Below are 26,820 nucleotides of genomic sequence, written 5' to 3'. Positions count from 1 at the left end.
AGACAGCTTCCAGGTGCCAACACGCATGCCCACCCTTCCCCCATTCAATCGGATACCTCCCACCCAATAACGTAGGACAAGAGCTGCTGTCTCCAACCCAACACTTGTTAGCATCTGAAGTTCTCGGAGAAGCTGGGGGGGGAGGGAGACTAATAGGAAAGGCAGTGAACAAACACCATTAACCTTTTGCAGAATTTAGTATTTCAGCAACAACTGGTGGGTTACAAACAGATCTAAACTGTCTGGTTCCCTGGTCAGCTGCATTTCCACAAGGGCTGCGAGGGCCTGGTGGGTGCATACAGCAAAGGCTGGAGAACCTCAGACCTTGGGTCTTACAAGAGGATTTCCTTCTTCGCTCCAGGCTGCAATATCCTGAGTGGATCCGCCAGCAAATCATGCATTTCAGGCAAGAGCCTGGCCTGTTTACTGCATCCTCTATTTAATTCCTGCAAGTACTATACTCGTGAAGTGCACACTACTGGCATTTGCTTCATGGTGCTGGGCCCTAGTCCCCTCCTCAGAAAGGGGAGGCACACTGGAAAGACAGCCAAAGGCCTTGGAAATCAGGAGGTTTAATTTAGCTCCTCATGGCACAGATTCCTCCCTTTCTAGAGGAGCCTTTTAGCTCCAACAAGAGCTAAGTTTTGAATCCAAGTGTTCTCTCAGGTAGAGAGCACGTCACTCAGCTCCTGTTTACACATCAAGTGCTATCCAAACATCCCTCCACACACACACCCCACCCCAGATGTACTCTGGTCACTGACAGCAGCCATTTCACTAGGAAAGAGCAGGAGGGACATTTAAAGGAATTCTGCTTGTGGTCCTTCAGCGCCCTGCCCATCCTGCTGGCTGGATGTCAGGCAACATCAGGGTTCAATACAGGAGCAAAGAGGTCCGCTTTTAACAATAGCAGTGGTCAGTAACGGGTATTTTTCTGTATCAGATGGACCTGGGAGAGGAAGCGAAGTCTTGCAGGTATTTGAGACTGAAGCGGAGTCATGGAGATGGCGCGAGCTCTCACTGCTGCAGCAGAATACTAGCTGTGTTTACTGGGCTGGGGGCAGGTTCAAGTGCGTTTCAAACTCCGGCAGACATGAACAAGGCAGTGCAGGCACATTAGTGACTAGCAGCATTTAGACAATTACCATCGTCTGCTTGGAAACCCTCTCGAGTTGCTCTGAGTATGCTATCCTGTCATGCTGCTGTTACTCCTCCCTCCTGGGTTACTAGCTAGTCTTCATTCTCAGACAGGCAACGCTAAGTGTCATTGGGCTGGCTACATGGCCAACCAGAAGCAATAGGGGTTCTGTACAAGACTGTTAAAAGAAAATCCTCAGGTTCATTTGAACTAGAGAATGGCAGAGTTGCACAGCTACCGGACACCCAACTCCTACTGCGTTAACTGTAGCTCTCTCCCACTTTAGGTGGAGAGCTTCACACCTGGACTAGATTATTCCACCTGTCAGTTTTCAATACAGAGGCAATTTCATGGACAGGCTGACTGTAAAACTTATTCCCCTGCAAACACTTCAGAAGCCTGCAGTAGAGCAGAGCAGGCCACAGTACCTCTGCACCCTTGGAGTGGGATGGAGCAACCAAAAGCCAAGCTCATTGTCCATTTCTAAAGCCACTCACTGGCAGCGCAGCTGAAGTCTTGGCCATAACTGATCAAGGCTTCCCCAAAATGTATAGAGTGAAAAGAATCAAAAAGGTAGAGATAAATAATGGCTTTAAAGCTTAGAAGAATGGACCCTGCCAGGCATTTGGTAATTACTCCACTTTCCCCACACCAGGCTGGACTGTCGAGAAAACTGCTAGCAAGTCTTGATGCCAGAACACACTAATAAGTTGCCTTCCAAGTGTTTCCATTACGTGGAACTCTAACCCCCGACCTAGAAACCTGACAGCGTTCACAGCCTCTGACATCAGCCAACGCGTGCATAAGTAGGAATGGAGCAAAAAAACACGGGGGGTTGAGAACTGCCACCACGTCTCTGGAGCTTACACATTTTGCAAGCTAACGTTCCAGATCTCTGAAGCATAAGAGCAGCCCCCCATTGTAGGGCTTGTCCATAGGGAGCTTTCCTTTCCACTTGGTGTCTATCAGTGTTTGCTAGAGTACAATGTTTCTTCTTCAGTGTCTGTCTCATCCTGGAATTCGTGGCTCAGGAGCGATTTCTTAGAGCCGGTGGACATCATGCGGATCTCGTCCTCGTAGTCATTGTGCTGCCGTAGGCGATGGAAGCCATCCTTGTGCCTGTTGGACTTGATGGAGCAGACGCACCAAATGATGCAGGCTGTGAGGACCAGAGCTGACATGGTGGCACCTGCCAATGAGAAAACACTTAAGTCAGGGCCATGAGAGTGCCCACGCTCCTACTGGACGCTTCCAGATTCCCGGTCATTAACAGCACGAGCTGTGCCCATAAGAGGGACGAGCTATAGCGGCTTTTTTCATCCAACTGTGCCAATGCACCTTCCCAACCTGCAGCAAAGGGCCCTTCCTGTGCAGCAGCTTCAGGTGGGCAAAGCTGGGACTGGCACAGGGTTAAACCCAAACTTTCCTCGAGCTAACCAAACATATGACCTTTGGCCTCCACAGGTGATAGCCTCCTTATCCTTGAACTCCTCCAAACCCATGTAGTGGTCTAGCAGTAGCCAGCTGTGCTGCTTTCAAGGTGGCCGAGGGTAAGGGACGATACTGTCTCTTACTCCCCCGGCCTTGTCAGAAGTAGGCTTTTCCCATTGCTATCGCCATCCCGCCTCGTTAGCTGATTCACAAAGGGGCTCAGTAAGAGCGCTGCAAAGATCTCCAATATCCACCCTCTTAGCTGCAGATACAGCATTAGCAGGCACAAACTCTGTGGGATAAACAGTGAACCTAGAATAAAGGGCAGGGGAATGACCCAGGACCAGAGACTAACTTAGTGTTACAGAAGGGTGGAGGGGAGAAGAGAGAAAAATTATGGTCAGAGCTGGATCTCACGTCGTGAATGTGCTCAAAGGGTCCTGAAAAGATGGTCTCTCACGTTACCTGCTACAGTTACCACAAGCTCCCTTTGAAGGCCAAATATCCTGTTATCCATGTCAAACACGATCACCACGGAGCTGGCGGCATCATGGCGCACCTGCACCTGGAGAAACAAATGCAAGGGCCGAGAACGTTCAATATTTTATGTTAGCATCCAGGTAGGCGAGAAGCACGTGGTAGGCACGTGAACATGCCAACAGCGAGTGTGATGCAGGGGAAAGTCACACCTCATAACCATCTCTCCCGCCCCCCCCAAGGGCTCATGGTGGGAAGTTCTCTTCCATCCACTGCACAAGTTAAATACAGCTAAGCTGGGCTGAAAAGCAAGGCTGTTCAGCAGCTATTGAAGACTAAATAGCTGAAAAAAACAGATAGGAGTAAAAATTAAGCAGGACCCAGTCCACAGACAAGACAGGGAAAGAGATCCTGTGATATGGCTGCACACTCACCAAGACATGTTTCTGCTGATATCCTTCAGCTGTGGCACTGATGTTATGTAAACCCGGAGCCAACAGCACATGGAAATAGCCACCTTCCTTTGTGTATACTCTCACACCTTCATTGAGTACAATGACTGCCTTAGACACTGGCTTGCCACTCTTGTCTTGAACAAATCCATGGACTCCCTTATGAACCTGAAATCAAGAATGTCAGACGCTCAGAGTTCAGATACAGGGTTGGAGGGAGATACGTGAGCGTATTAGGATTTATGGAAATGTGAAATAGAACACCGCCCTCTGCTTAGTAATTAAAATACGCAATACAACGAAGGGCTGTTCATCTCACCTTGAGGCAAAGCGCCATTGAGAGATTAGCCAATTCCCTGGCTGACACACCACATCTCATTCCTCTGGACCTACCACCATAGGACTTCAGCAGCAAGGACCAGGCCTCATGTATCAATGTGCTCCCCCACAAGCCCCCAGGAGCTTCTTCTCTAAGAACCATTCATCTCTCACCTCCACAAGCATGCTAAGGAGAGACTTCTTATTCTCGGTCCACAGACTGGGGAGCTGTCCACCACTTGGGAAGTAACAGCAGCTGGTATACACTGTGATCTCAGGGCAATGGCCAAAAGTGACACTGAAATCCTGAAAAACAGGGGAAAAGGTTGTGACATGGATAGTGTTTAAAAGGAAAGCTTTGGAATGAGATAACTGGGGACTTTGGCATAGTTTTGCCCAGAAAATCTGTTCCTTTAATACTACAGTTGAACCTCAGAGTTACAAGCTGACCAGGCCACCACACCCCTCATTTGGAACCAAAAGTACACAATCAGGCAGCAGCACAGACCTGGGGGGGGGGGGGGGGGGGGGGGAGGGAGGGAAGAAAGGAAGCAGCAGCAAACAGTACAGCACTATGTTAAACGAAACAGCAAAAAAAAAAAAAAAAAGGAAAGCAGCATTTTTTTCTGCATAGTAAAGTTTCAAAGCTGTATTAAGTCAACGTTCAGTTGTAAACTTTTGAAAGAACCACCATAACATTTTGTTCAGAGTTACAAATAGTCTCCATTCCTGACGTGATTGTAACGGAGTTTCTACTTGTAGTTTAAGCCTGGCTATGCCCGGAGGCGGAGTCGAAGCTCTCTATAAAATACCTTCATACTGCCCAGGTGACTGTGCCATTCTGCCCCCCAGATGACACCTCCTGGAATGTTCTTATCTGTACAGACAGACAAATGTCAGAAAATCCTCTGCAAAGAGTGGACAGCACAAAAACGGCCACAGTCCAGGGCATCATATGCACGTACCTGACTCATTTTTACAGCCTGGCTGACCTAGATGCATTGACGGATGGTTGTTTGCATACAGAGATGCTAAATGTCTCAGAGTTTCTTTATTTTCCACTATAAAGAGGAAGGTTAGAACATTAGTAGGAGCTGCCTTTAACCGAGGCAGACTAAATTAATGACATCGCACAGTGCTCAGACTGCCTCAAACAGGGCTCAGTTTCTAAACTGCATTCCCTGAACATTATGAAGTTTGGGCAAACGGACACCGTCACTGAATCCCATTGCACTGGCTTGTTTTTAATAGCTCCCAGACCATATACTCTCAACCCTTCCTGCAATGGACAGTGCAAGTTCTTACGCTGCATAGCTTAACACTGGCAGCAGTGCCCCAGCTGTCTTGCATCATTAGCCAGGTAGCCTAATTTTCATTTTGCTCTCAATTCAGCAACAAGACAAGCCCACTCAAACCCAGATAACCAGCTATGCTGGCCCAGAACAAGCCTGCAGCTGAACACGGGACTATCGAAACAATAACTGATCCTAAGTGCAGAGTGAGGCGGCTTGTGAGGAGTTAGTTGTACCTGTCTGCACGGGTTTATCATATGGGTAAGTTACAAGCAGAGATCCACCATCCAGTGCAACAGAGAGGCTGAAATCTCGCTTCAGGATCAAGTTCTCAATGATTGCTTTGGTCTCCGGCTCTCCTAACCCAGAGTATGAGGAGAAATTGCCTAAAAACAGAACAAAGGAAGTCATGAGAGCTCAGCAGAAGAGTGTCCCTCTGCGATGGTAAAGGCTTCCAGAACTACACGCTTTGCTAGTGTTTGTACCAACGCCAGCTGCAAGGTATTTCTGTGGGGCCACTGTCATAACAAGTGGCACCTAACAGCATTTAAAGAGTAAGACACGTGGCCACTCCAGATAGTCAATGAACTGCCATCAGTGGCTGCATTCATCCACCACCTCCAATAGACCTTGCAGGTCACTATTTCCCACCACGATCTAGGGAGCAATTCTTGCACGTTATCTCCACTTCAGTCACATAACTGATGCCATTCCCCAAAATCAGTGCTTCACGCGTCCCCAGGCAACAAAGCCAGCCAAAACATTGGTCAGGAACACAGACTCCAGACAGGACAGACTTGGGGTGCTCCAATGTAATAGCTCTAGATAATTAAGGAGGAGGAGGTTGGCAGCAAAAAGGAGGAGAGCGTCTGGGTTTAAAAGATCCTCCCACCCCCCAGAACCATGAAGTCAATATCAGAGTCATTAGGTGTGTCTTCTCTCTAGATTCTGGTAGAAAATATCATGAACAAACTAGGATTTTCCTTCCTTCGCAAAAAAAGGTATTTAAAGTTACCCTCTGTAACCTGTCTCAACTCTAAGAATATCACGATATCCCAGCCAGTTAGAATAACTGAGGCATAACTGAAGCGGTCAGCAGTGCTGGACCTTGCAACAACATGACTGACACCAAGTCTAGAGTGGTTATCGGGGAGATCAGTTCACCACTGCATTGGTTTTTGCCAAGAGACTAAACATTAACTAGCTTTACTTGTGAAGTCTGTGTCCAGATCTTTGCCGTGAGCATTGGTTTGGCCAGTCTTGGATGTGCAGTCTCTCTCCTGAGCGATCTCACGCCCATCTGGATTTATGGAAGGCACAATCACAATTCTTGTCCTGTCAATCAGCTGTCAATCAGCACAGAGAGAAGACAAAGTTCAGCAGCTAGCCATGAAACATGCTCGGCAGACCCCTCCCCGAGACAAACCCAGTACTTTAAAGCCAATCATTCCCAGCACTTTCACTTGCTCAGGCTCCAAGAAGCGCTGCCTACACTGCAGAAGAGTTAGCCTTGGGTTTTCACCATTGTGCGCAGGATGGCAGGGATAGGGGTCTGCAGACCCTAGCCAGCTGCTGCAACCCCTGTGCTGCCAGCTGCCTCACAACAGTCAGGGAGGGACACCTGAACGCCCTACCCGCCATCAACTCCCATGGTCTTTGCAGGAGCCTTCCCCCCACCACACATGGTTGGGCCCAAACAGAGTTTACATTGTCCTCAGACCCCCCCCCCCCGCCAAGTCTTCTGGATTTCCTATAACCCACAGCCCTGCACGAAGAGGATGGTTTTCGGCAGTAACCACCCTTTGTTCAGGCCAGGACCCCATGGCAGGTGGGGAGGGCGACACAGATGCTGCCTTCTTACCTTGGTGATGGCTGCATTCTTTTTGTAGTTCATACAGAGGAACTCTGCCAATGCCAGGAGCAGTTCGGTGCCAACCGGAGCATTTCCATGGATACCAGCAACAAAGCGGATCTTGGGCTCCTCGGGTTCAGACTGGTTGGGTTTGTTGGATATTTCAAGGGACCACATTTGACGGTACTCAACGCTGTGACCCAAGCTGCCAACAGATAAGAAACAGAAGCACTGATTATTTATGGCTGGAGAACCACCTCTGGCCCGGCCTTTGCGCAGGTCAGCGAGGGGCTGGAAGGAGGCAAAGCTGTTGCCCTGGAATGCAGTGTGACAACACTGCCTGCCTTCTTTGACCTGACCCTGAGAGAGATCCTCCCCAGACAGGCAGGGACCCAGAGGACATCACCACCTCTGCAGGCTCCAGCTAGATCCCATATGCCACTTGGGATGTGACATTTTTGTCTTCCCCTCCTCCCCCATATGTGTCCATTTCCTACCCTACCTTATTTCTTCTCTTTTCTAATAAGTCTGGCTTATCTGGACAAAACGGCAATATTTTGCAACATTGCTGTAAGCCTGTGACCAGAAACCCAAAACCTATATGGCTTTGAGATTAGAGGTCCATCCTATGTCCAGTACAGATACCTGCTACAGGTATTGTGTGTCGCTTATATTAGCCATCTTCGGACAGGGACTCTAGCTTCCAGTGCGTGTAATGTGGTGAGCGCACTCATGGGAGGACCATCACATGCTGTATGCTACTGTACAGCCACCGGCTGTTTCTTTGGGAGGCCAGGAGCTAGAATCAGCATCACTTACTTAGTGAGATTTGTGATCTGAGGGTAGTTCAAGTTGAGGGCTCTAAGGAAGTCGGACAGATCTTTGTATGGATGGTAGCGGTAGGGAGAAACATCCATTGAAGAGGTTAGCACGAGGTGTTCCAAGCCGTTCTCAACAGAGAGGTCTTTGATCAGGGTCTCAAACTCCTTGGCAGAGGGATCGCTAGTGTCTTCATTGGTGATGACCGGGATCTTCCCCTCCTCAACTTCGGAATCTGTTCGTGAAAGAGTGAAGTTGACTTGCACCGTGCCTCTGTTCCTGACGGTCACGGTCTTGGTGAGCGGGTTATACCTGACAGAGGAGAAGACATACAGGGAAATTGAAAGCAGGTTCAAACACTCCATTTGTTGCTGTATCTTCCCCAGCTCGACATCATGTTCGACTGTAACCTTTTCTCCACCACAATCTAAGGCGAGGTGCACAGCAAAGAAAAACAAAACAATAGCAAGGCAGTTCTGAGACAAGACATTCTGAATACCATGCGAGGCAGAGGACCCAGAATCTGAGTGGGAGCCAGTGATCACCACAGATCACTGCAGTTCCTACCAGCAGGTGGGGCTGGGTAATTCAACAGTCCAGCTGCTATGGTACAGGGCTATCAGGTGGGGCTAAGCGAGGCAGCTTTGGCTGGAATGGTGACCAGGCTTTGGCAGATCCAGAGCAATTAAGTATTCTTGAGCGGCTCTCTTTATGGTTAAGTTTCTCCTCAATAAATACCCACTTATTAACTACCTTCCCCCACACAGAACCATCTGTGATCGTTCTCACAATAGAAGCCAAGCATTCCCATGATTGGCAGTTCTGTGGACTGAATACTCTCTACCGGACAATTCGGTCGGCTGCTCCCTAGGGGTTAAGTGCTTTGCTCAGGATAAGCACAAATCATGGCGCTCACTTCTGGCCGAGGGGGAGAGGCGCTAGCAACACAGCTGAATTAGGGGAAGGTTTGTCCGAGATCAGTCATTTGTCCAAGGTGCCAGTCACTCACCCTCGGGCGGAGGCTGTGATTTTGTAAGACCCTGGAACCAACAGGCGCCAATAGTCTCCAGCCTTGTAAGAGGTGACAGGGTGGTCGATGTCAGCAACGCTAATAGTAGCATTTGAGATGCCCCTTCCGGCTGTGGCGTCCAGCACAAATCCCTTGACACCCTGGTGAACCTGGACAGAGGATCAGAAAACCAACACGATTCAGTGACAAGTCTCTGGGGCATGTACACCACTCAGCATTGCGATGTCCAAGCACCCCATGAGTTACAGCAACAAGCAGCAAATCGCTGTACGTTCCATTTCAGTTCCAATCCTGGGGGACGTGAAGGAAATCCTGGCCCAAGTTCCAAACGTACCCCGTAAATACCCGGTTTGAAGTCAGCTTTGTCTGAGGGGCACAAGTAACTTTCACTCAAGACAGTGGTACAGTACTTTGCTACATCTGACACTGCAACATGCCTGAAAAATGCCTCCACAGCATAGGGTCTCCTCCAGACTTCTGAAAGGCGAATAGACCCCAGATGAAGTTTTTACGCCTGTTTCTGAGCATGCATCACAGGCTTAAGCTTTTATGAAGGACTTCTGCTACGTTCACAACTCATCGTGTGGTTTTTTCGGATAATCAGGATGGTTTCCCTGACACTGCAACAATTCCTATTCTGGCCAAGCAGCAGTGCTCGCTCCAATCTGCAGATGGGCCCAGAGTTAGACACACTCAGGATCCCCTAATGTGAGCAGACTTACATGGGATACTTCAGAGGCACTGTAAAGCATTATGCAGCATTTCTGTCCCTGCTGGCTGGTTATTGTAGCATCTCACCTGTTTTATGAATTGGAGCAGAGATCGGTGGTTCTGCTCCCAATATTTTGGCAAGTCTTCAGCATTTGGGTATTTCACACAGCCTAACTCAATGGTCACTTCAAAGCAGTTTGTGTTTAAGTAGTTCCAATCTTGCATCCCCCCTAAGGCAGAAACATCAGAACTATAATTAAGGACCTCAAAATCTTCTTACAACAATCATAAAATACCCTGGCTGTTAAGTTGTAGAGCTTTGAGAAGTTAGAGACACACAGGGTGAAATTCTAACAGCAAAATGCTGCCTTGTAACAGAAAACTGAAGAGGTTTATACAGGGCGAAACCTCCCCCAGGCTTCAGAGAACTGTCAAGATGCAGGAAGAACAGATTTATTCCTAAACTAAACATTTTTCACACTTGGACCTCAAAAATATAGACTGTAGCAAGTTATGTTTAAGTTTTTATAAACCCTCCTTCCCAATAGCCAAAAGCAAATCCAGGAGAGCACAGCCCACCTGATCACAGGTAGGCATAGCACAGATTCACCCAGTCCAGAATAACTTTGTCCAACTACAACGTAGAGGTTATAAAAGGGGCCCAGGTCCCTCTGGGCTAGATCCACCAGAGAAGAGAGCTAGGTGATTAATAGGAAATTCTAAAGACAGAATCTCTTTTCCACAGATTCAGACAGTTTTTTCAATATGAATGGTGACTCGAGATCCACCGCACTCAAGGCCATGAACAGTTTTTTCCCCACGTGGTGTTTTACCTTGAACATTATACCAGTGAGCCCCATTAGTGATGCCATGGGGGAAATACTCATTGGGGTACATGTCCTTACAAGGGCTGCCCTGGTACATCTGAGTATTTTCCTGAAAAATAGAAGTGATCACACATGAACCCTGGACTTTACACGTACCGTGGCGACACTTTCCACGTTACGTCCATTACATTTGAATATGCATCTTGGACTTGGCAGCAAACATTAAATACAGATGGATATTTATGAATACATATAGCTGCATACAGCAGTTCTCGACGCTACTGCTAATCCAGCGCTGATTATCTAGAGCCATGGAACGCCCATCCACGTCTGGTCATGCCCATGACTCCCACGGTGGCTCATTTGCCGTATGCACTACGGTCCCTCAGCCCAGAGTCTTGCATAATCAATTTTTAATGGCTTCCAAATATATGGACAGGGTGCTAGTCCTACAGCACCTGCCAGGCTGACTATGCTGGAAATTAGCTCCTGCAATGGCAGCCCCCTGCAAGACTGGTTCTGCTGTAACCCAGGGAGGGATGGCAATATTACACTTAAAGGGCAAGACTCCATGAACATTACCTACACAAGTTTCCCCCCCACACCCCCAACAGTTCCAGTAGTTTTTGCAAACCCATCAGTCACTACGAGTTACCGAAGCATAATGAGCAATTGCTTTGTTTTAACTATAGCTTTACCTTGGAATAAGAAAGTGCAAGCTGCTGAAACACACCATCATCTGGTGATTTACTGTAGATGGCTATTCCTTTCTCATCATCATCAAAGGGGTAATTAACCACTAAAGAACCTGCAGGGGAAACAAGATTCTACTTAGTATGCTTTTATAATGGATCTTTAAATCCTAGCATAGAGGAAGCTTTTCCAAAAAACGCCAGAGAACAAGTCTGTATTTGCCAAGGCATGGAATTAGCCACAGTACTAAGCCAGGTAGATAAAGGAGACAGTGAACAAGTAGTAACAGTTACCAGTCCATCCTAGTGGAATGTTCTTAACCCAAGAAAGTCAGAGCAATTCTGAAACCGGAGTGCTGCAACTAAGCATTTTGCCCTTGCACATAAGAAAGCTAGGCACAGATCATGGGGGCAATTTTCAAATGAGATGGGAAAGCAAGAGTCAAGGAAGCTTACAGAAGGAGAGGGATTTGGGTCAGTGGTAGCCTTGGCCAGCCGCAGTTCTGAATACTGCATCCCTTCACCCCTTAGGAAGGATTCTTGTTACAAACATTTGAGCATAAGTCAAGTCTTGGATAAACTAAAGAGATTCTTACAAAGTTACATTAACAGCACTATGAGACACTGGACGTCAGGGCTGGTGGACAAAAACCCCAGCACTGTAGCCAGGTCTGAATCAACTTATCAATGCACTAAAGAATTCAGTGTATTAGTACTTGAGCAACCACCATCTGCCAGCAGCTACAGCCCCAGCAGACAAGCAGTCTGAGGAACAAGTTAGCATGCAGTGGCTATTAACTTAGATCACTCCAAGAGGCAACTGATTAAATTATCAGGAACCTAGCAGCTCAGCGATGATGCCAAGTAGTTCCAACTAGGTCCTTTCATTTTATACATAACCAGACATCCAGCCCGCCTGAGTGCCTGGCACCGCAGATGCCCTTAAGATGACGAACCCTGAACCACTCAGAAGTTAATTCCATGGAGACTTTAACATGGCTCATTTATCGGTGCTCTTACCACACTCCGACTAGAAGGTCTGGGTGCCTCATCTTTCAGATTCTGAAAGAACGTAGCAGTTTCCCCTCAAGATGACCAGATAAACTGCCCCCCCCTCAGGGGTGAGTGGCAGTTACCGTCTGCCAGTGGCCCCTCCTTAATGCACTATGGCCATCTGCCAGGCTCTTGCCTAAATAGAGCAAAAGGAAGCCAATTTCTTAGGCCAGGCCAGACAGAGAAACTTCTGCTGCTGCTCCTAGACACAGAGCAGAAGCACCCCAGTGTTACTCAGCCTCAACAGTGGGGCAGTGACCCCCTTCTCCCACAAGGGGAGTTTTACAGCAGGCTGGTTTTGTCTACATACCTCCATGCAAGTTTGCAGAGAGTACGAACGGAAAGGCCCGGAGCCAGTTCATGACAGCAAGAGTCTCTGGCTGCAGTGGGTCGGTCGTTGGGAGGAACTGGTCTGGAAAGTTCCGGTTCAGGTCATAGTTGTTACTATTGTTTCTGCCGACTGTGCTGCTTCTGTCTCCTGAGCAACAAACGATACATTCAGCCTGCATCCCCCACAGTCACAGCAGCACAAACCCATGACCAGTTTTCCTCAAAGCAAGGGAAAAAAGGGGTTGCTTTCAACAGACAGCAATACATCTGCTCCTTACCCAGAACCCTCCATTCTCCACCAGCCCACTGTTCCACAGTCCCAGGGAGTTTAGGAGATATACTAATGGGCTGGCTTCCTGCAGCATCCTGCACCCCACAATCTATTCCCCTAAGTAGGGAGCCCACTTCCTGCATGCATCTCTCTGGGAGACGGCTGTTAGCTGGAGTGGTCACCATTATGAGCCTTTGTCCTCTGCTCTGACTAGGTTTCTGATTTTATTAGGCAGTACACTGAGAGGGATGACAAGTGCCGTTTAAATTGGGGAACAATCTAGATGGACTGATAGCATGAGAGAAAAAACCCAGTGCTTACATCTCCAAACTAGCTTCATTACACCCGATCTGCGTTTAACCAAGTAAAGAGCTACTACTATTTTTTTGCCTTCCTCTGTAGTGTGGGGCCCGGGTCACTTGCCGGAGGATTCTCTGCACCTTGAAGTCTTTAAAGGATGATTTGAAGACTTCAATAGCTCAGACATAGGCTAGGGGTTTGTTACAGGAGTGGGTGGGTGAGATTCTGTGGCCTGCGTTGTGCAGGAGGTCAGACTAGATGATCAGACCGGTCCCTTCTGACCTTAAAGTCTATGACTCTATTTGAGGAACTGGCTTTGCCCTTCAGAGAGCTCACACCCAGCTGCTTTACCCATTCTAACCTCATGATAAGTTCTGTATTTTATGGTCCTTGGAAAAGCACTTTTCAGAGTGCCCAGCTCCTAGCATGGATGTTACAAAGCGGACAGCACCAGAATGCTGCAAGTTTGAGTTGTGTCTAGACAATGCTGGGTTTCTTTGTTTAAAGATTTGCCTTGGGAAAGCTACAAGAACAGAAGGACGGGACAATTTGCAGCTGTTGCTGAAGCGAAAGGGGCACCTCAGCCATTTAGAACTCAAGGACAGCACTTTGCACATCAAGAACAAGTGGATCCACCCTACCACAAAGATATAGCAAGCCCATTCTCTGCTCTTCCTGGACAGGAAGAGTTTTGTGCAATACAAATCAGGCTCCTGGCCCTTTCACCATGACTGAGACACTCCCCAATGCCCACTCTTGAACCTACGTGCATGAAGGCTGTTTAGTAACAGGCAGAGCTACCTTCTTGGGATTTTTCATAGCCATCAGGGTTCATGGAGGGCATGATGTGGATTCGGGTGTTAAGCACCAACTCTGTTACTTCAGGATCCGTTCCAAAGTTCTTGCAGAGATAGTCGATGAGATTCAGAAGCAGTTCTCGGCCTATTACTTCATTCCCATGCATATTCCCAATGTACTTGAACTCTGGTTCACCTGGGCAGAACAGACATTTCAGCAACAGAACCAATGCAGGCTCACTGTACCAGCAGCAATGTTTTGACGTAAAGCCAGCGTGAACACTAGCACCTCAAGCCCACTTGTGATAGGCCTCTGAAACCCCTTGCAGTCCTTGTCACCTCTCTCCCAGTTTACCTCCTGCAGTGAGATGGCATCAGCTGGCCACGGAGACAGGACAACTCCATGTAGGGGCGAGTTCCTTGCACAGCTCAAAGAGACTGAGATCCCCCTGGAATCGCTTTGAGTGACTCAGATGAGGAAGGCAGCAGTTCTGCATCACCAAGAGGGGCTAATGCAGTGGGCAGTGTCCAGGGAAGGCCCCCACAGGGGACCACTCCCCATTTCCCTGGGAAGCTCAGGCAATCCACCTGGGCAGACCAGGGAACTGAGCTCTGCACAATGGGTTTGTTTCATACTGCAGGTTGAGTGTGCAGCCCACCCAGCAGCACTGTGCAGCGCATCTGAGTCTGGCTACCTTGTCTGCAGTGTCTGGCTTGCGTTATAGCAGCCACGGTGTGGAACGTGAGCGGGAGGGCCAGCCACACCACGGCTCTAGGGCACCAGTCAGCATCCGTATACAAGAGCGCAGGCAGAAACAGTTCTGCTTGCAAAGCTTTCGAAATATCAATAAGCCTAGACATGACAGCCATGAAGCCTCCCACAGCAGTGCAAGGGGCTGCAGAAGAACCACTAGGAAGGGCCTCCTCATTTAACCAAGTGTTCCCTACACATGCCTCTGTTTCTCTTGAAAAAGCACATTGTGGGCATCAGTGCAAAGTTATTTCCAAACAAGGTGACCGTGTCCCTGCCTGGCAGGGCTCACAATCCAGCTATCTGGGCACGACTGAATCACCAGCACCCCCCAACCCTCTCCAGTTTGCACATACAGCTCCCACAGCTGCACTCCAAGGCATCTGAGAAGCCATCTGGCAGAGGCCCTGGCTCACTCTGCTCTGGAGGTGCCCAGGCAGGACGTTATGGAAGGATTTCATGGGGCTGGCCAGTTACCTGGTTCGTGGACGCCTGGGTTATCCGATATCTCCATCACATACAGCTCCCTTTGTTCCACTGACTTGCCCACCGAGTAGAGGCGTGTGATGTTGGTGTACTCGCTGGCGTACCTCCGCAGGAAGATCTCCATGTCAGGGAAGTGGTGGTGGCGAAAGTCCTCAGGCTGGAGCGGCTGGTGGAGAGAAGTTGGGCTTGCTGCCTTCGCTGTGGCAGTGGCATTGGTAGCGGAGCCTGGGGCAGGAGTGGCGGGGGCTGGCGTAGGGTCAGGAACAGATACCAGGACAGTAGGTTGCAGGGAGAAGTCCACCCCTGTTGCAGCCCCTTCTTTCACCTCAATGTTCTCTACAGTCATTGGCACATAACTGAGAAAGACACGAGTCTGCTTTCAACAGGAGATTCAATCAGCGAAACAGGAAGCTATAAGCCAAGCCCAGGGTGCTATACTAGAGCTGTCTTTTCCCAGCACTACCTCCCATCACCACATAGAACAGGGCTGGTACTTTAAAAGCTACACCAGAGGAGATTCACCAGCCCGCACGCTGTGAGGTCACACTGTGTTACCTGCGAGGACGACAACCCTGCCAGAGAGTCACGAGAGGCTGAGCTCCTGTCTACAGCACTCTTCTCAACAACGGCCCCTCTAGGACTGCCTTGGCAGCAAGCTACGGGAAGGGACTTTAACCCATCTGGTGATGCTACCTTTATAGGCTTTACCGCTGCCTCCTTCACCCACACTGCGCCACCCCAAACGGTGGCGCTCCAGGGGCAAGAGTGCTCAGTGTGGAATGCAGGACAAGTCAGCACATGGAGCTGCTGCCTGGCACCATCACAGGAAAGAATCAACAGTAGCAGCTTCTAGCCAAACCCCATAAGCATGAACAGACTGTGAAAATGAGCACGCGTAGCCATACAGGACCCGGTCTGCTTCAGAGACGTTACCCTACGACAGCTGCTGTGATGTTATAAGTTCCAGGCACGAGCAGTCTGTGGTAGTCCCCAAATCTGCCCGCCGTGATGTTATGATCGATGCCAGCAACAGCAATGGTCGCGTTTGCCAGGCCAGACCCAGTGACCGAGTCCCTGACAAACCCTTTTACTCCCATGTGGACCTGGGGAAACAAATCAAACAGGAACTGATCAAGACAAATCACTCCAGGTACAGATGGATCCTTGCCCCATCGCCATCAATGCTGGTAAGTTTAGAACAGAGTTAGCTGGGCAGAAGTGCCCACCCAGCCTGTAGTTCAGAGGGAAGTTTGACTGGACCATTCCACTAGGAGACAAATCCCAGGATAAAAGAAACAGACGCTACCGCTCGGAAATCCCTTGGGCTCCCCATGGCAGGTCTACTTTCCCCATGGAGAGGGACCCAACCCTGTCTAAACAGGCCCTGCCGCGTATAGCAGCGATACAGCACTGCAGCAGGACCACAGAGAAGCAAAGCTTCCTTATAGCTGGTGAATTCTGTTAATTCATAGCTGCCACATGACCACAGGGCAACCTAAGCTATTAGCCATAGGGCCACGAACACTCCACACCCTGTACTCTGGGGTTTGATCTGCCAGTCAGGTGCCCCTAGGCCTTGTACCTCTGGTGCACAAGCCCCTGTTCCACCTCCTGAGAAGACAGAGCACGTTTTACCTTCTCAATGAAGGTGAGGAGAGATTCCCGGTTATACTCCCATTCCTGCTGAAGCTGGGACGCCATTGGGTACTTGCAGCAGGACAGCTCCAAAGTGATCTCAAAGCAGTCGGCCCAAACGTAGTTGTAATCCTGCATCCCCCCTGGGGAACGAGAGACGACTGGTCACAAAGAAGAATGCTGGTGAAATGCCAGACTCAGGAAGTACCTCCCACCCTGAAGCCCTCTTGCAAACTAACAGCATCTCACGGAGCTATGAGGTACCTGTGGAGGAGGCTTGCAGGGCTGAACGCAGGTCCGCCTTGCTCCCTACTTCTGTATCAGGTCAGGAGAACAGCTTTCAAAGTGGTTGTGGGTAGTGACAACAATGCTGATGCAGCTTTCAGAACTGTCACCCGCACCCGGTCCACCTGTCATTCACTGGAGTCTGAGACAAATGCTCAACCAAAACGGAGTGGCAGACTAGAGTAGGTCTCAAACACATCACTTTTTGCAAAACTAACTCACAAAGAAGTCCACTGCATGCTATGGCATTTTAATTGTGTTAGCTACACAATCACACAGCCCTTTACACAAAGGATTCCGAGGTTTGCAGAGAGCCCAAGTACTCCTTCGCTCAGCATTTAAAAGACATCTGTGACTAGGGGTGTCAGATGACACCACACAGCAGAGCACAAAGAACAAAGCAACGAGTGTCAGAAACTAAGACAGAATGTACTTTCATTCTGTGGAGCTGGTATAATCGGTTTTGGGATAATTAGGGCCCTATGAAATCCCTGTTAATGAAAACACGGACAGACCCAAACAATAACATGGAAGCCAGGCCCTACCCGGCACTGCAGGTGGGCAGGGAGTGTAGGGGCTGTGGGGGGGGAACCAACATCCGAGATTTAAGGGCCGCTTCTGAGAACTCCATTCCTTGCTGTGTCAGTTTCATGTCAGGAGTGGCAGCTGAGCAGGGGCACCATTTAGGGAGGATGGGGGGCACCTCCCCTTTGCACCACAGTGGAGTGCAAACAGGAAAATGAACCAGTGCTCCTCGCTCTTGCTAGAGGAACTGGAAGCCCTTAGTTGTGGTCTGAGAAGTTGCTGCAGAGCTGTCTCAGCAGTCCCCCCTCTCCCCTCCCATGTTTCCCTGGCTGTGTCAGCAGCAGGAGAGCTGACCCCCCCCCCCCCCCCCAGGCCCTGCAGCCAGCAGCAGCACTAGCAGCCCGGGGACTGGGGGGGGGGGGGGGTGGAGAAGAGAGGGCAGCACTCAAAGCACTTCATGCGGGTTAATAGCTCCTCAGTACCCAACTGACCCAGGAGAGAGCAGGTTCTGGCTAGCCTTGGCCCTGAGAAGAGACCCGTTGAGTGCTCATCTCCTTAAGTGTCCCGGCCTCCAGCTCCGGGGAGAATCCCACCAGCTGACCCGCTGTGATAAGGAGATAAGCACAAGCAGCAGAACCCAACCCCCTGCTCTCGAGATCTGTGCACACATGCCACTGTGCTCTTATTCCCATCCCCTGCCAAACTACACAACAGGTGGACGGCTGTGGGAATCGAGCCCTGGTCTAGCCTACTAGTATTATGAATACCACCAATGTATTCTGTCTGCAAGGAGGAAAACCCTTCGGTCCAGCCTCCTTAGCAAAATCTAAAGTCACTGGAAAGAGAAATCCCTTTAGCCCCAAGCTTGCTGGGCCAATATATTTAGCCTAAGAAGCTGTATCCTATGCCCCTAAGGATGCCATAATGAATATGTCCTCTTCCCCTGAAGAACAAACTGTCCCTTTTACTCTGCAGGGGCCAGATGGCACAGAATAAGCTAAAGAGGTGATTAAACAGATGATGCAATTCACTTCCTTCTGATCAGAGACCGGACTGCTCATTGGCGAGCTGCTGGCAGCAACACCAAGCAGGCAGAGGAATGTTTTGGTCCAAAAGCCAGCGATCACACCTGGGGGAGGGTGGGGGTAAAGGGAGAAATCCAACTTCTAATTCCAGCTGCTAGGCATTAGCTACAGACCCGCATACTGCACAAGAGCTTATTCCCTTCGGGGAAGGGACTTCAGGAGGTGAAAGAGGCTTTGAAGGCTGAATTTGCCTCTCGATCTTGGGTAAAGGGATGGGGACCACATCACATCCTCAGCTTAACTTCAGTAGCCAGAGAGACAAAGGAGCAAATATTCAAGCAATCCATTTGCAAAAACACCTAGAAGATGAAGCTAATAGCCCTTTTGGCTTCTGCATCAGCATCCTGGGCCTTTTAAGCAACTGCTACTTTCAGATCCTGGCTGACAAGGCTATTATGCAAGTGTTCTCGCTGAGGAAGGGACAGAAGGAAGGCATGAGTGTCCGTCCATTCATGGGGTTTGAAATCTGTCCAGTACAGAGACCGTCAGACTCGATATAATTACTTTATGAAACACAGCAAGCATGCACATCTCAAACATAAGAATTTCCAAAAGGGCTATTACGTCATTTCCCTTTTTAAACCCAAGAGCCGCCCCGGGATCCCATCTCCAGTAACAGTACACCAACTCCACGTGCTCCCGGTCCAGCACTGAGCTACAGCATGCCCCATGTGACAATTTGACAATTCCACTGCCCACCAGCCACCCAGCTGAGGTTAAGAATAACTATGTTGTGTGCAGGGGAGTTAAAAAAAGGAAGAGTAACTGAGCATGGAACTGAGATCGTTTCCAAAGTCTCCAGCCTGAGCTATGCTAATCTAAGGAGCTGGAGAGCAGAAGCAAAGTTCAGCGGTGGCTCAGATGACCACATTTTTTATGACTTGACCTTCAGGATTACTCCCATGGCCCTGCACATGCCACTTTAGTTCACCACCACACCCACGCAAAACACACACTTGCTTGCAAACTCAGAAACGAGGGCCAACGGGATCTGGCCACAGCACAACGTTTGACCAGTGACTCCAAGTTCAGGACAATGAATCCCACAGCGGTCTGCCTTCTGGTAGGTTTGATTACACAAGATAAAATACAGCAGGAGAAAGTTGCTCTGTTGAGAAATTATGTCCCTTCTTCCCCCTCCTCCCCACATGGCTTTAAGTCACTTAAAACCTGGCCTCTTTCCTGGCACATTTTAATCTGCAGGCTGTAGCATACACATGGCCACAAACCTTTAGCAGTCCTGCTGCAGGCATTGCACGTTAGCTGAGGTTAGGAAAATGTACCCATAATCCTCTCCAAGGGGCACCAGAATCTTGGGGTCTTCATTTCATAGCACTTTAACAAGTAGTTCCAGAGCCCATTATAAGCCTCAGAGATCCCTGGCACAGAGCTGAACAGTCAGGTGATCTTTAATTGAATTTTTGGCAATTTCAATAAATGTTGCACGTAGCAGGCTTCCCTCCCCTCTGCCTGTCTTTCATCCGACACCACCCATCAATGTTAATGCATTAAAAAACAGAAGGAACCCACCGACTGCACACACCATCACAATCAGTCCTTGCTGGAAGCCTTAAGCTCCCATATTCCCTTCTCATTTCTCAGCCTCTTTGGGTCATGTCTCAGTTATAATCTCAGGGCAGGGACTGACTTTATTGATTGCAAAAGCACCACATGTGAGCATGGTGCCTTTAAATAGCAATTACTAGGACTCGTTAAAGCACTGTTTATGAGACTAACCACATATGTGTATTTAAAGGCTCCTGGATTGCCAAGTCTCACCTGTCCTTCACTCTAGTGGTTGGTGCGAACACAATGTTTATAAGTCACTAGCCAAGCCTTCTTGTGTGTGCTGTGAATTCTATTTTGCTTAGTTTCCCCACAGTCACTTCCTCTAAGTCACATAAAAGCAAGTCTGCAGGGTTGGAGACTACCTGAATTAGAGTTTACGGTTCCCCATTGCTGAGGGGCTTGTGATCACAGTGAAGTTGGAAGCCTCTCTAAGTCTCTGTATTGGACAGATTTCAAACCCCACTGACTGCATGAACGAAATGGAGGACACTCATGCCTTCCTTCTGTCACGTCCTCAGCGAGAACATGTGTATAAAAGCCTCATCAGCCAGGATCTGAAAGTAGCAGTTGCTTAAAAGCCCCAGGATGCTGACGCAGAAACCATCAAGAACATGCTTACAAAACTGGCGGTTTGTGCTTGGCTAGTTGTTGTACACTAGAGAGCCAGTGTCAGACTTCGAAGTTACAAGGCTGTCTGCAAGTGCTTACCTACTACTGCTACCAAACCTCAGGATTAGGAGGACACGGAGGTTGAGAGACCCAACCGTAGATGTTCCTCCACAGCACACTTATTTCAGGTACACAAAATGTTTAGCTATGGATCAATTAGTTCATGGCAAGGTCTGGAAACATTACTGCTGTAACATACAAGCTGACTGGCTTCGATGGTTTATACAACTGCCACCAGAGTAAGGTAGCTCCAGGATATCCTGGTTCTAGCTAAAGCAGTCATAGGTTCCTTCCACAATCCTTCACTTGTTCTGATTCCCTGTACAAACAATAAACCTTGTTGAGCCAGGCAACCTACAGCCTGTCCAACTTAGGTGTGCTCAGCGGGCGGGAGTAGGAAGCAGCTATTAAGGAAACACCGTAAAACTGAGTATTATTTGGACAGTGAAATCCCCAGCAATGAATCAGCTATAATGGGGAAAACAGATCTAGACCTTTTTCCTCTACAAGCGTATGGTGTGTTACAGACCAGTATTTGAATTCCGTCCCAAAAAGTGTGAATTTGGGGTTTACGCACGAGTCATTCAGCTCCTAAACCCAGACTTCAGATCATCATCATCTTTTAGGAATTACTGCTCAATAAAATTTCAAGCCTTCACTAGGGCTTTCTAATTCTGCAGCTTACGTACAGCTCACTCCATAGCCCCCTCAGCTTCAGAGTGGGCAAAGACTGGAGGGGAGCTGTTTACAGAACTGTGCTACACTAGCTCTACATTTCTATTTTGTCCTTCATGATAAGAAACCCCACCCTATCTGGCAAGTCTATGTTTGCGTAACAGCCTCTGCTGGGAGCTAGGACGAGAGCAAACTCAGGATGTAGTAATGATTAATAGTTCTGCTGGCCCATGGGACTTTGCAGAAATAACATGTCATCACATGCCAATAGGACCGGTATGATAATTTGTGGGAGGCAAGTACCTATCAATGACAGAGCAGTCACTCTTCAATATGGCTGAGTCATGCCATTTCCCCGCCAAAGAACAGGGCATGGGGAAGATAAGCTAATCTTAGGTTTAGAAAGGGGCTGTTTAAAACATCAGAAGCTAAGTGTCTCTAAGTTACCAGAGCAGAAGACCACCCATTATCAGACATTCCAGACTTCCCTGAAGAGAATGTTCAATGGAACGTAAGAGACTAAAGAGAATCAGACAGTGAATTGCATCAACCATACAAATAACTTTGTTCAGAGGAATGACTAGTGATCTACTAACTAATAAAAAGAACAGGAGTACTTGTGGCACCTTAGAGACTAACAAATGGTTTCTACCCCCTAGACAGTTTAGGTGGGGATTTTCAAATATACCTAAGGAGTTTGTATGCCCAGTTCCCCATTATAATTATGGGAGCTGGCCGTGCAGTTACCCTAAGCATATTTGACAACACACAATAGACTTTAACCCCCTACACCAGGTTCCCAAACTGTGATCCACCAAGCACTTGCGGGTAGCCCATGGCACCATTTTGCTTCCTTTACAGCTGCATTAAAAGCTAAAAATATATTCCTTTCTTACCATTAGTTTTCAACTGCAGCAACTGCTACAATGATGTTTGGCAGCTAATGGGAGCTAAGATGGCCCATGAAAATATAAGGAGAGGGGAGGGCTCTATGACACATGCCATCAAGACGGGATCCAGACCAAGAGTTGCAGAACCCTGCTAAGCAATATACTGAAATAACTTACCTTCTACATCATACCAATGAGCTCCATTGGTGATGCCATCCTTGAATGTCTCAAACTGCTCCCCTGGGCAGTTTGGGGTGCCAGTTTTCATTATCGGGTGGTTCGAAGCATAGGCTTTTGCCAGGTATTTAAACACTTCATCATCAGCTGATTTGCTATAGATTCCATTGGGCTCATGCATGGGAGAGTCGTCATAGGGATAGCTGGCAACCACAGAGCCCCCGTGCAGGTTCCCAGAGAGCACAAACCTGGTTTTCAACAACAACAAAAAAAAAATGCTTATTAGAATCAGACAGAGCACACTAGGGCAGAAGTAACTGCCAGCACCCGTCATCCTGATTAATACAGCTCCTTCTGGCCTAAAGTACTTCAATGATGACATTCTGAAATCCACCCTTCTGAGAAGGAAAGTGGCAACTCTTTCCAAACTGCATGGCTTTTTGGGACAGTAAATGAACAGCCCTGTATCCACTTAACGCTGCATGATGAGAAGACTTATTAGAGCTTTGCTAATTGTATCAAGGCTATGCTATATCTGAGGGCTTGTCTTCACTACCCACCCAGATCAGCGGATAGAAATCGATCTCTCGGGGATCGATTTATCGCGTCTCGTCAGGATGCGATAATCAATCCCCGAATTGACATGCGTACTCCACCAGCCCAGGTAGGAGTAAGTGCCGTCGACGGGGGAGCCGTGGCAGTCCATTTGCTGCCGTCCTCACAGCAGGGTAAGTCGGATCAGATACGCAAATTCAGCTACGGGAATAGCGTAGCTGAATTCAACGTATCTGAAGTCGACCCCTCCCCCCCCATAGTGTAGACATAGCCTTAGACACATACTCAGCCCATACTAGATAGGCTCCAACAGCACCTGGTGCTGGCCATTGTCAGAGACAGGATAGGAAACTAAATGGATCTCAGGTCCAATCTAGCTTGGCAAGCCACATGTTCTTAAAGCTTTGGTTAGCAAGTGCTCTTGCTGGGCTAAAGTGTCCCAGCTTCTGTAAGTCATGTTCACACAGGCCCACTTTGCTTTGAAATATTCTATTTTGTTTTACAGAAACATACGGGGGGGGGGGGGGGCAGTTGTTAATCTGAAAAGGAGTTTATGTACTCCTAGCTTGTGGTTTGTCATACAAACTGCTTCCTTTGAGGTTCAGCTCAGACTCGCAGGACTGCAGTCTGCTGCTAGAATGGCAAATGAGGCAAAATTCAAAGCAGGATTACTTCAAAGCAACATACACACTGATATTCTCAAAGAAAAGACTTCACTCTCCTCAGCTGCCTAGGCATTGATGCATCACCATGGCAGCTACTGTCTTTACAGCTTACAAGCGCAGCCATTAGACCATTGTCTATCTTGCTCTGATAGGAACTTTGAGCACGTCGACTTATACTGAAAAAAAATCATCTCCTTATGCAAAGTTCAGCAGCAGGCAGCCCTGTAAAAAAGTTCTGAACAGAACCTAATGGGAGGGCATCCGAGAAGCCAAAAGAATTTTGCAGTAACTAACCTCAGGGCTCCATTCACTTTAAACTGAGACATTCAATTGAGTGTAACATCTGTTGCATCTCCTGTAACACTAGATTTCTTGTTTCCCGTCTAAGACACAAAAATGCAGAGTCAAGCAGATCATCACAGGCAACAGCTATTTAGTTGTCCACATGGACAGCAGATGACAGACAGCTTTCTTTAAGCTTTGAAGAATGTTTGAGTTGAGCTGTTTTATTGCAGGGTTTCCTTGCAAGATTAAGAGGCTTGTGTTGCAGTAAGGAACGGGCAGGTAAATACCAGTGTCAAATTCTAAGGCAAGTCAGAAAACTCAAGAGCGCAGCAGCGCCATGTCTCATTGTTCCTTAGTTTAGTCACAGGCAGCTGTAAAAATCTCAATACATCTGACAGTCTAAGTGCCCCTGCATTTTTAGGATGCTTTTCTACATTATAACAAATGATAACAAAAAGTTCCAGTTTGTTCCCTTGCCATTTGCCTGTGTGTATTTGGGTTATTAAGCAGAGTTGACATGACCAAAGCCTGGGCTTTTTTGAAAACAAGCTGTCGGATGCGAATCAGATCACGTGAATGTCATCTAATAAGACAGCAAACACATTACAGCCATTAGGGATTTTTAAACAAAGGGCTTTGTTTACTCATTCATTTTGGTATGAGGGATGACGTTAGCACAGCATTATTACTGCTGCCAGCCAGAGGAGAGCTTCATGTGTTGGATTGTTCCTGCATAGAGCTGACAAAGTAGCTTTTTTTTGTCAGCGGTGGTTTGCCAAAATACACTTTTTTTTAATTTATTTTTAAACTAATAATGTTTGGAACCCAGAGGATTTTCCCCACTAGATAATTTTGAGCAAGAGCAAATTTGGGGCTTATGCTGCAGCACAAAATGAATCTATCAATACATCAGAGCTGACAGTAAAGTTCAGCAAGTGTGGCCCACACACACTCAATAGAACTACTGACATGCATAAACATTTGCGGGATCAAGACCTACATCTAGAAACATTCAGCAATAATTCTCTATGCAACAACAGCAAGAAGCAATGTGGGGAAAATTTATTATGGTGGAGGAAAGGTGGATGCTCTACCTACCACAGTTCATGCCAGACCTCAGTATTTGAGCACCAGTCGGTATTAAGCAACACATTTGGTTCATATTACTAAAGATCAGACAGCTAATCAGAGGCGAGTTAACAATACAGGGCCACAAGCAAAGGTCACCAATGGTCTTGAGGTGAAGTACATCCAGAAAATAAGTCTATCCGTTACTGAGAGCTCATTTAGCTTGCTGTGAAGAAGGAGTCAACATGAACAAAAGAATAGGAGAACTTGTGGCACCTTAGAAACTAACAAATTTATTTAGGCATAAGCTTTCGGGGGCTACAGCCCACTTCATCAGATACATGCAAATGGGTTTTAGCCCACGAAAGCTTATGCCCAAATAGATTTGTTAGTCTCTAAGGTGTCTCAAGTACTTCTCATTCTTTTTACTGATACAGACAAACATAGCTACCACTCTGAAACCTGTCAACATGAATAGTTTAAGTTACTATTGCCTTGTTTGATTAGCCAGGAAAACAACATTGCTAGTGGTCCCTTAAGTGCAGTTGTCTATAAAGAAACCAACATGGTTTCTCTGCCAGGTGCACGTGGGCCTTTGTGTAGTTAAACAATAAAATGTTCCACTGTTCCATTCATAAGAGGTCTGCTAAACAAGCCAGCACATAAGTTAGAGCCAAGCAGCTAGACGCCCCAGCAGCCGCGGATTACAGCACAAAGGGAGCTAAAGGGAACTGGTACAATGCAGACAGAACCACAGGAGACTTCAGGGTAAGGAAAATGTATTACAATGGCTTGACCATTAGTCCCGCTACGTACCTCCAGCCCTCACCCCATCAACCCCCCTCCCCACAGTCATCCCCATCTCCCAAAGCCCAGACGGGATCTACTGGCTAGGAGCCCTCGGTCCTCGCCCCTTGGATCCAGACCCCTCCTCAGCCACACCAAAGCGTCACATACAGACAAAGCACCTTCAGTTCCCCCCTGGCCGAGGGGCTCCCCGCGGCTCCCCCCACTCACTTGTTGCGCTGCATCCAGGCGATCAGGGCCCGCACCTCGGGCACGGGCTCCAGGTCGGGCTGGGCCGCCCCGAACTGGTCGGGGAAGCTGCGGTTCAGGTCCTTGCCGCGGCCGTTCTCGCGGCCGCCCGGGGCCGCGCCCTCGCAGTCGCCCTCGCGGGCCCGCTCGAAGCCGTCGGGGTTGAGGCTGGGCAGTAGGTAGAGGTCGGTGGCGTTGAGGAGGCGGCCGGCCCGGGCGTCCCCGCGGGCCCAGCCGGACACCAGCTCCTGGGCCAGGCGCAGCAGCAGCGGCCGGCCCAGCGGCTCGTCGCCGTGCATGTTCCCCACCAGCTTGACCTGCGGGCGGCCGGGGATCGGGGCCCCGCCCGGCTCCGCCTCGGGCCCCAGCCCCGCCGTCAGGCGCAGCACCCACAGCGGCCGCCCCTCCACCGACTGCCCGATGCTGAAGAGCCGGGCCAGGCCCGGCGGGGCCCCCTCAGCCAGCGCCCGCAGCGCCGCGCCCAGCTCGGCCGAGCGCAGGTAGCCCGGGGCCTGGCCCGGGGCCTCCCCCTCGCCCGCCGCCGCCTCCGCCTTCTTGATGTGGGCGCCGCCCGCCGGGCCCAGCCCGAGCAGCAGCCACAGCACGAGCCGCCCGGCCATGGGGAGAGACGCGCGGCCGCACACAGGGCCCAGCCACCGCACCGGAGACGGGAGA

At 48.9% G+C, this 26,820-nt stretch overlaps 1 protein-coding gene across 1 annotated transcript; it reads right to left on the bottom strand.

Moving 5' to 3' along the window:
• Positions 1–1,348: 1,348 nt before the first annotated feature.
• Positions 1,349–26,820, bottom strand: CPD (carboxypeptidase D). Its single transcript, XM_054008455.1, has 21 exons — positions 26,128–26,820; positions 22,538–22,785; positions 16,663–16,805; positions 15,961–16,130; positions 15,019–15,383; positions 13,795–13,986; positions 12,403–12,570; positions 11,046–11,155; positions 10,354–10,456; positions 9,608–9,750; positions 8,789–8,958; positions 7,780–8,091; positions 6,970–7,165; positions 6,319–6,454; positions 5,345–5,494; positions 4,782–4,877; positions 4,629–4,693; positions 3,991–4,122; positions 3,481–3,666; positions 3,035–3,134; positions 1,349–2,327 (listed from the first exon to the last, which is right to left on the bottom strand). The coding sequence occupies exons 1-21, from the start codon at positions 26,763–26,765 to the stop codon at positions 2,104–2,106; spliced, it is 4,047 nt and encodes a 1,348-aa protein (XP_053864430.1). The 5' UTR covers positions 26,766–26,820; the 3' UTR covers positions 1,349–2,103.

This window comes from Malaclemys terrapin, chromosome 18 (genome assembly GCF_027887155.1).
Source record: "Malaclemys terrapin pileata isolate rMalTer1 chromosome 18, rMalTer1.hap1, whole genome shotgun sequence".
Lineage (NCBI taxonomy): Eukaryota > Metazoa > Chordata > Testudines > Emydidae > Malaclemys > Malaclemys terrapin.
This window is presented reverse-complemented; position numbering and strand designations above follow the sequence as displayed.

Coding starts and splice junctions, on each gene's coding strand:
- CPD (XM_054008455.1), bottom strand. CDS start 26,765: ATGGCCGGGCGGCTCGTGCTGTGGCTGCTGCTCGGGCTGGGCCCGGCG. Junction 11,156..12,402: donor CTCTGCAAACTTGCATGGAG/GTATGTAGACAA, acceptor TTTCCCCTGCAG/GTTCTTTAGTGGTTAATTAC. Junction 8,092..8,788: donor ATCACAGCCTCCGCCCGAGG/GTGAGTGACTGG, acceptor CTCCTCTGTCAG/GTATAACCCGCTCACCAAGA.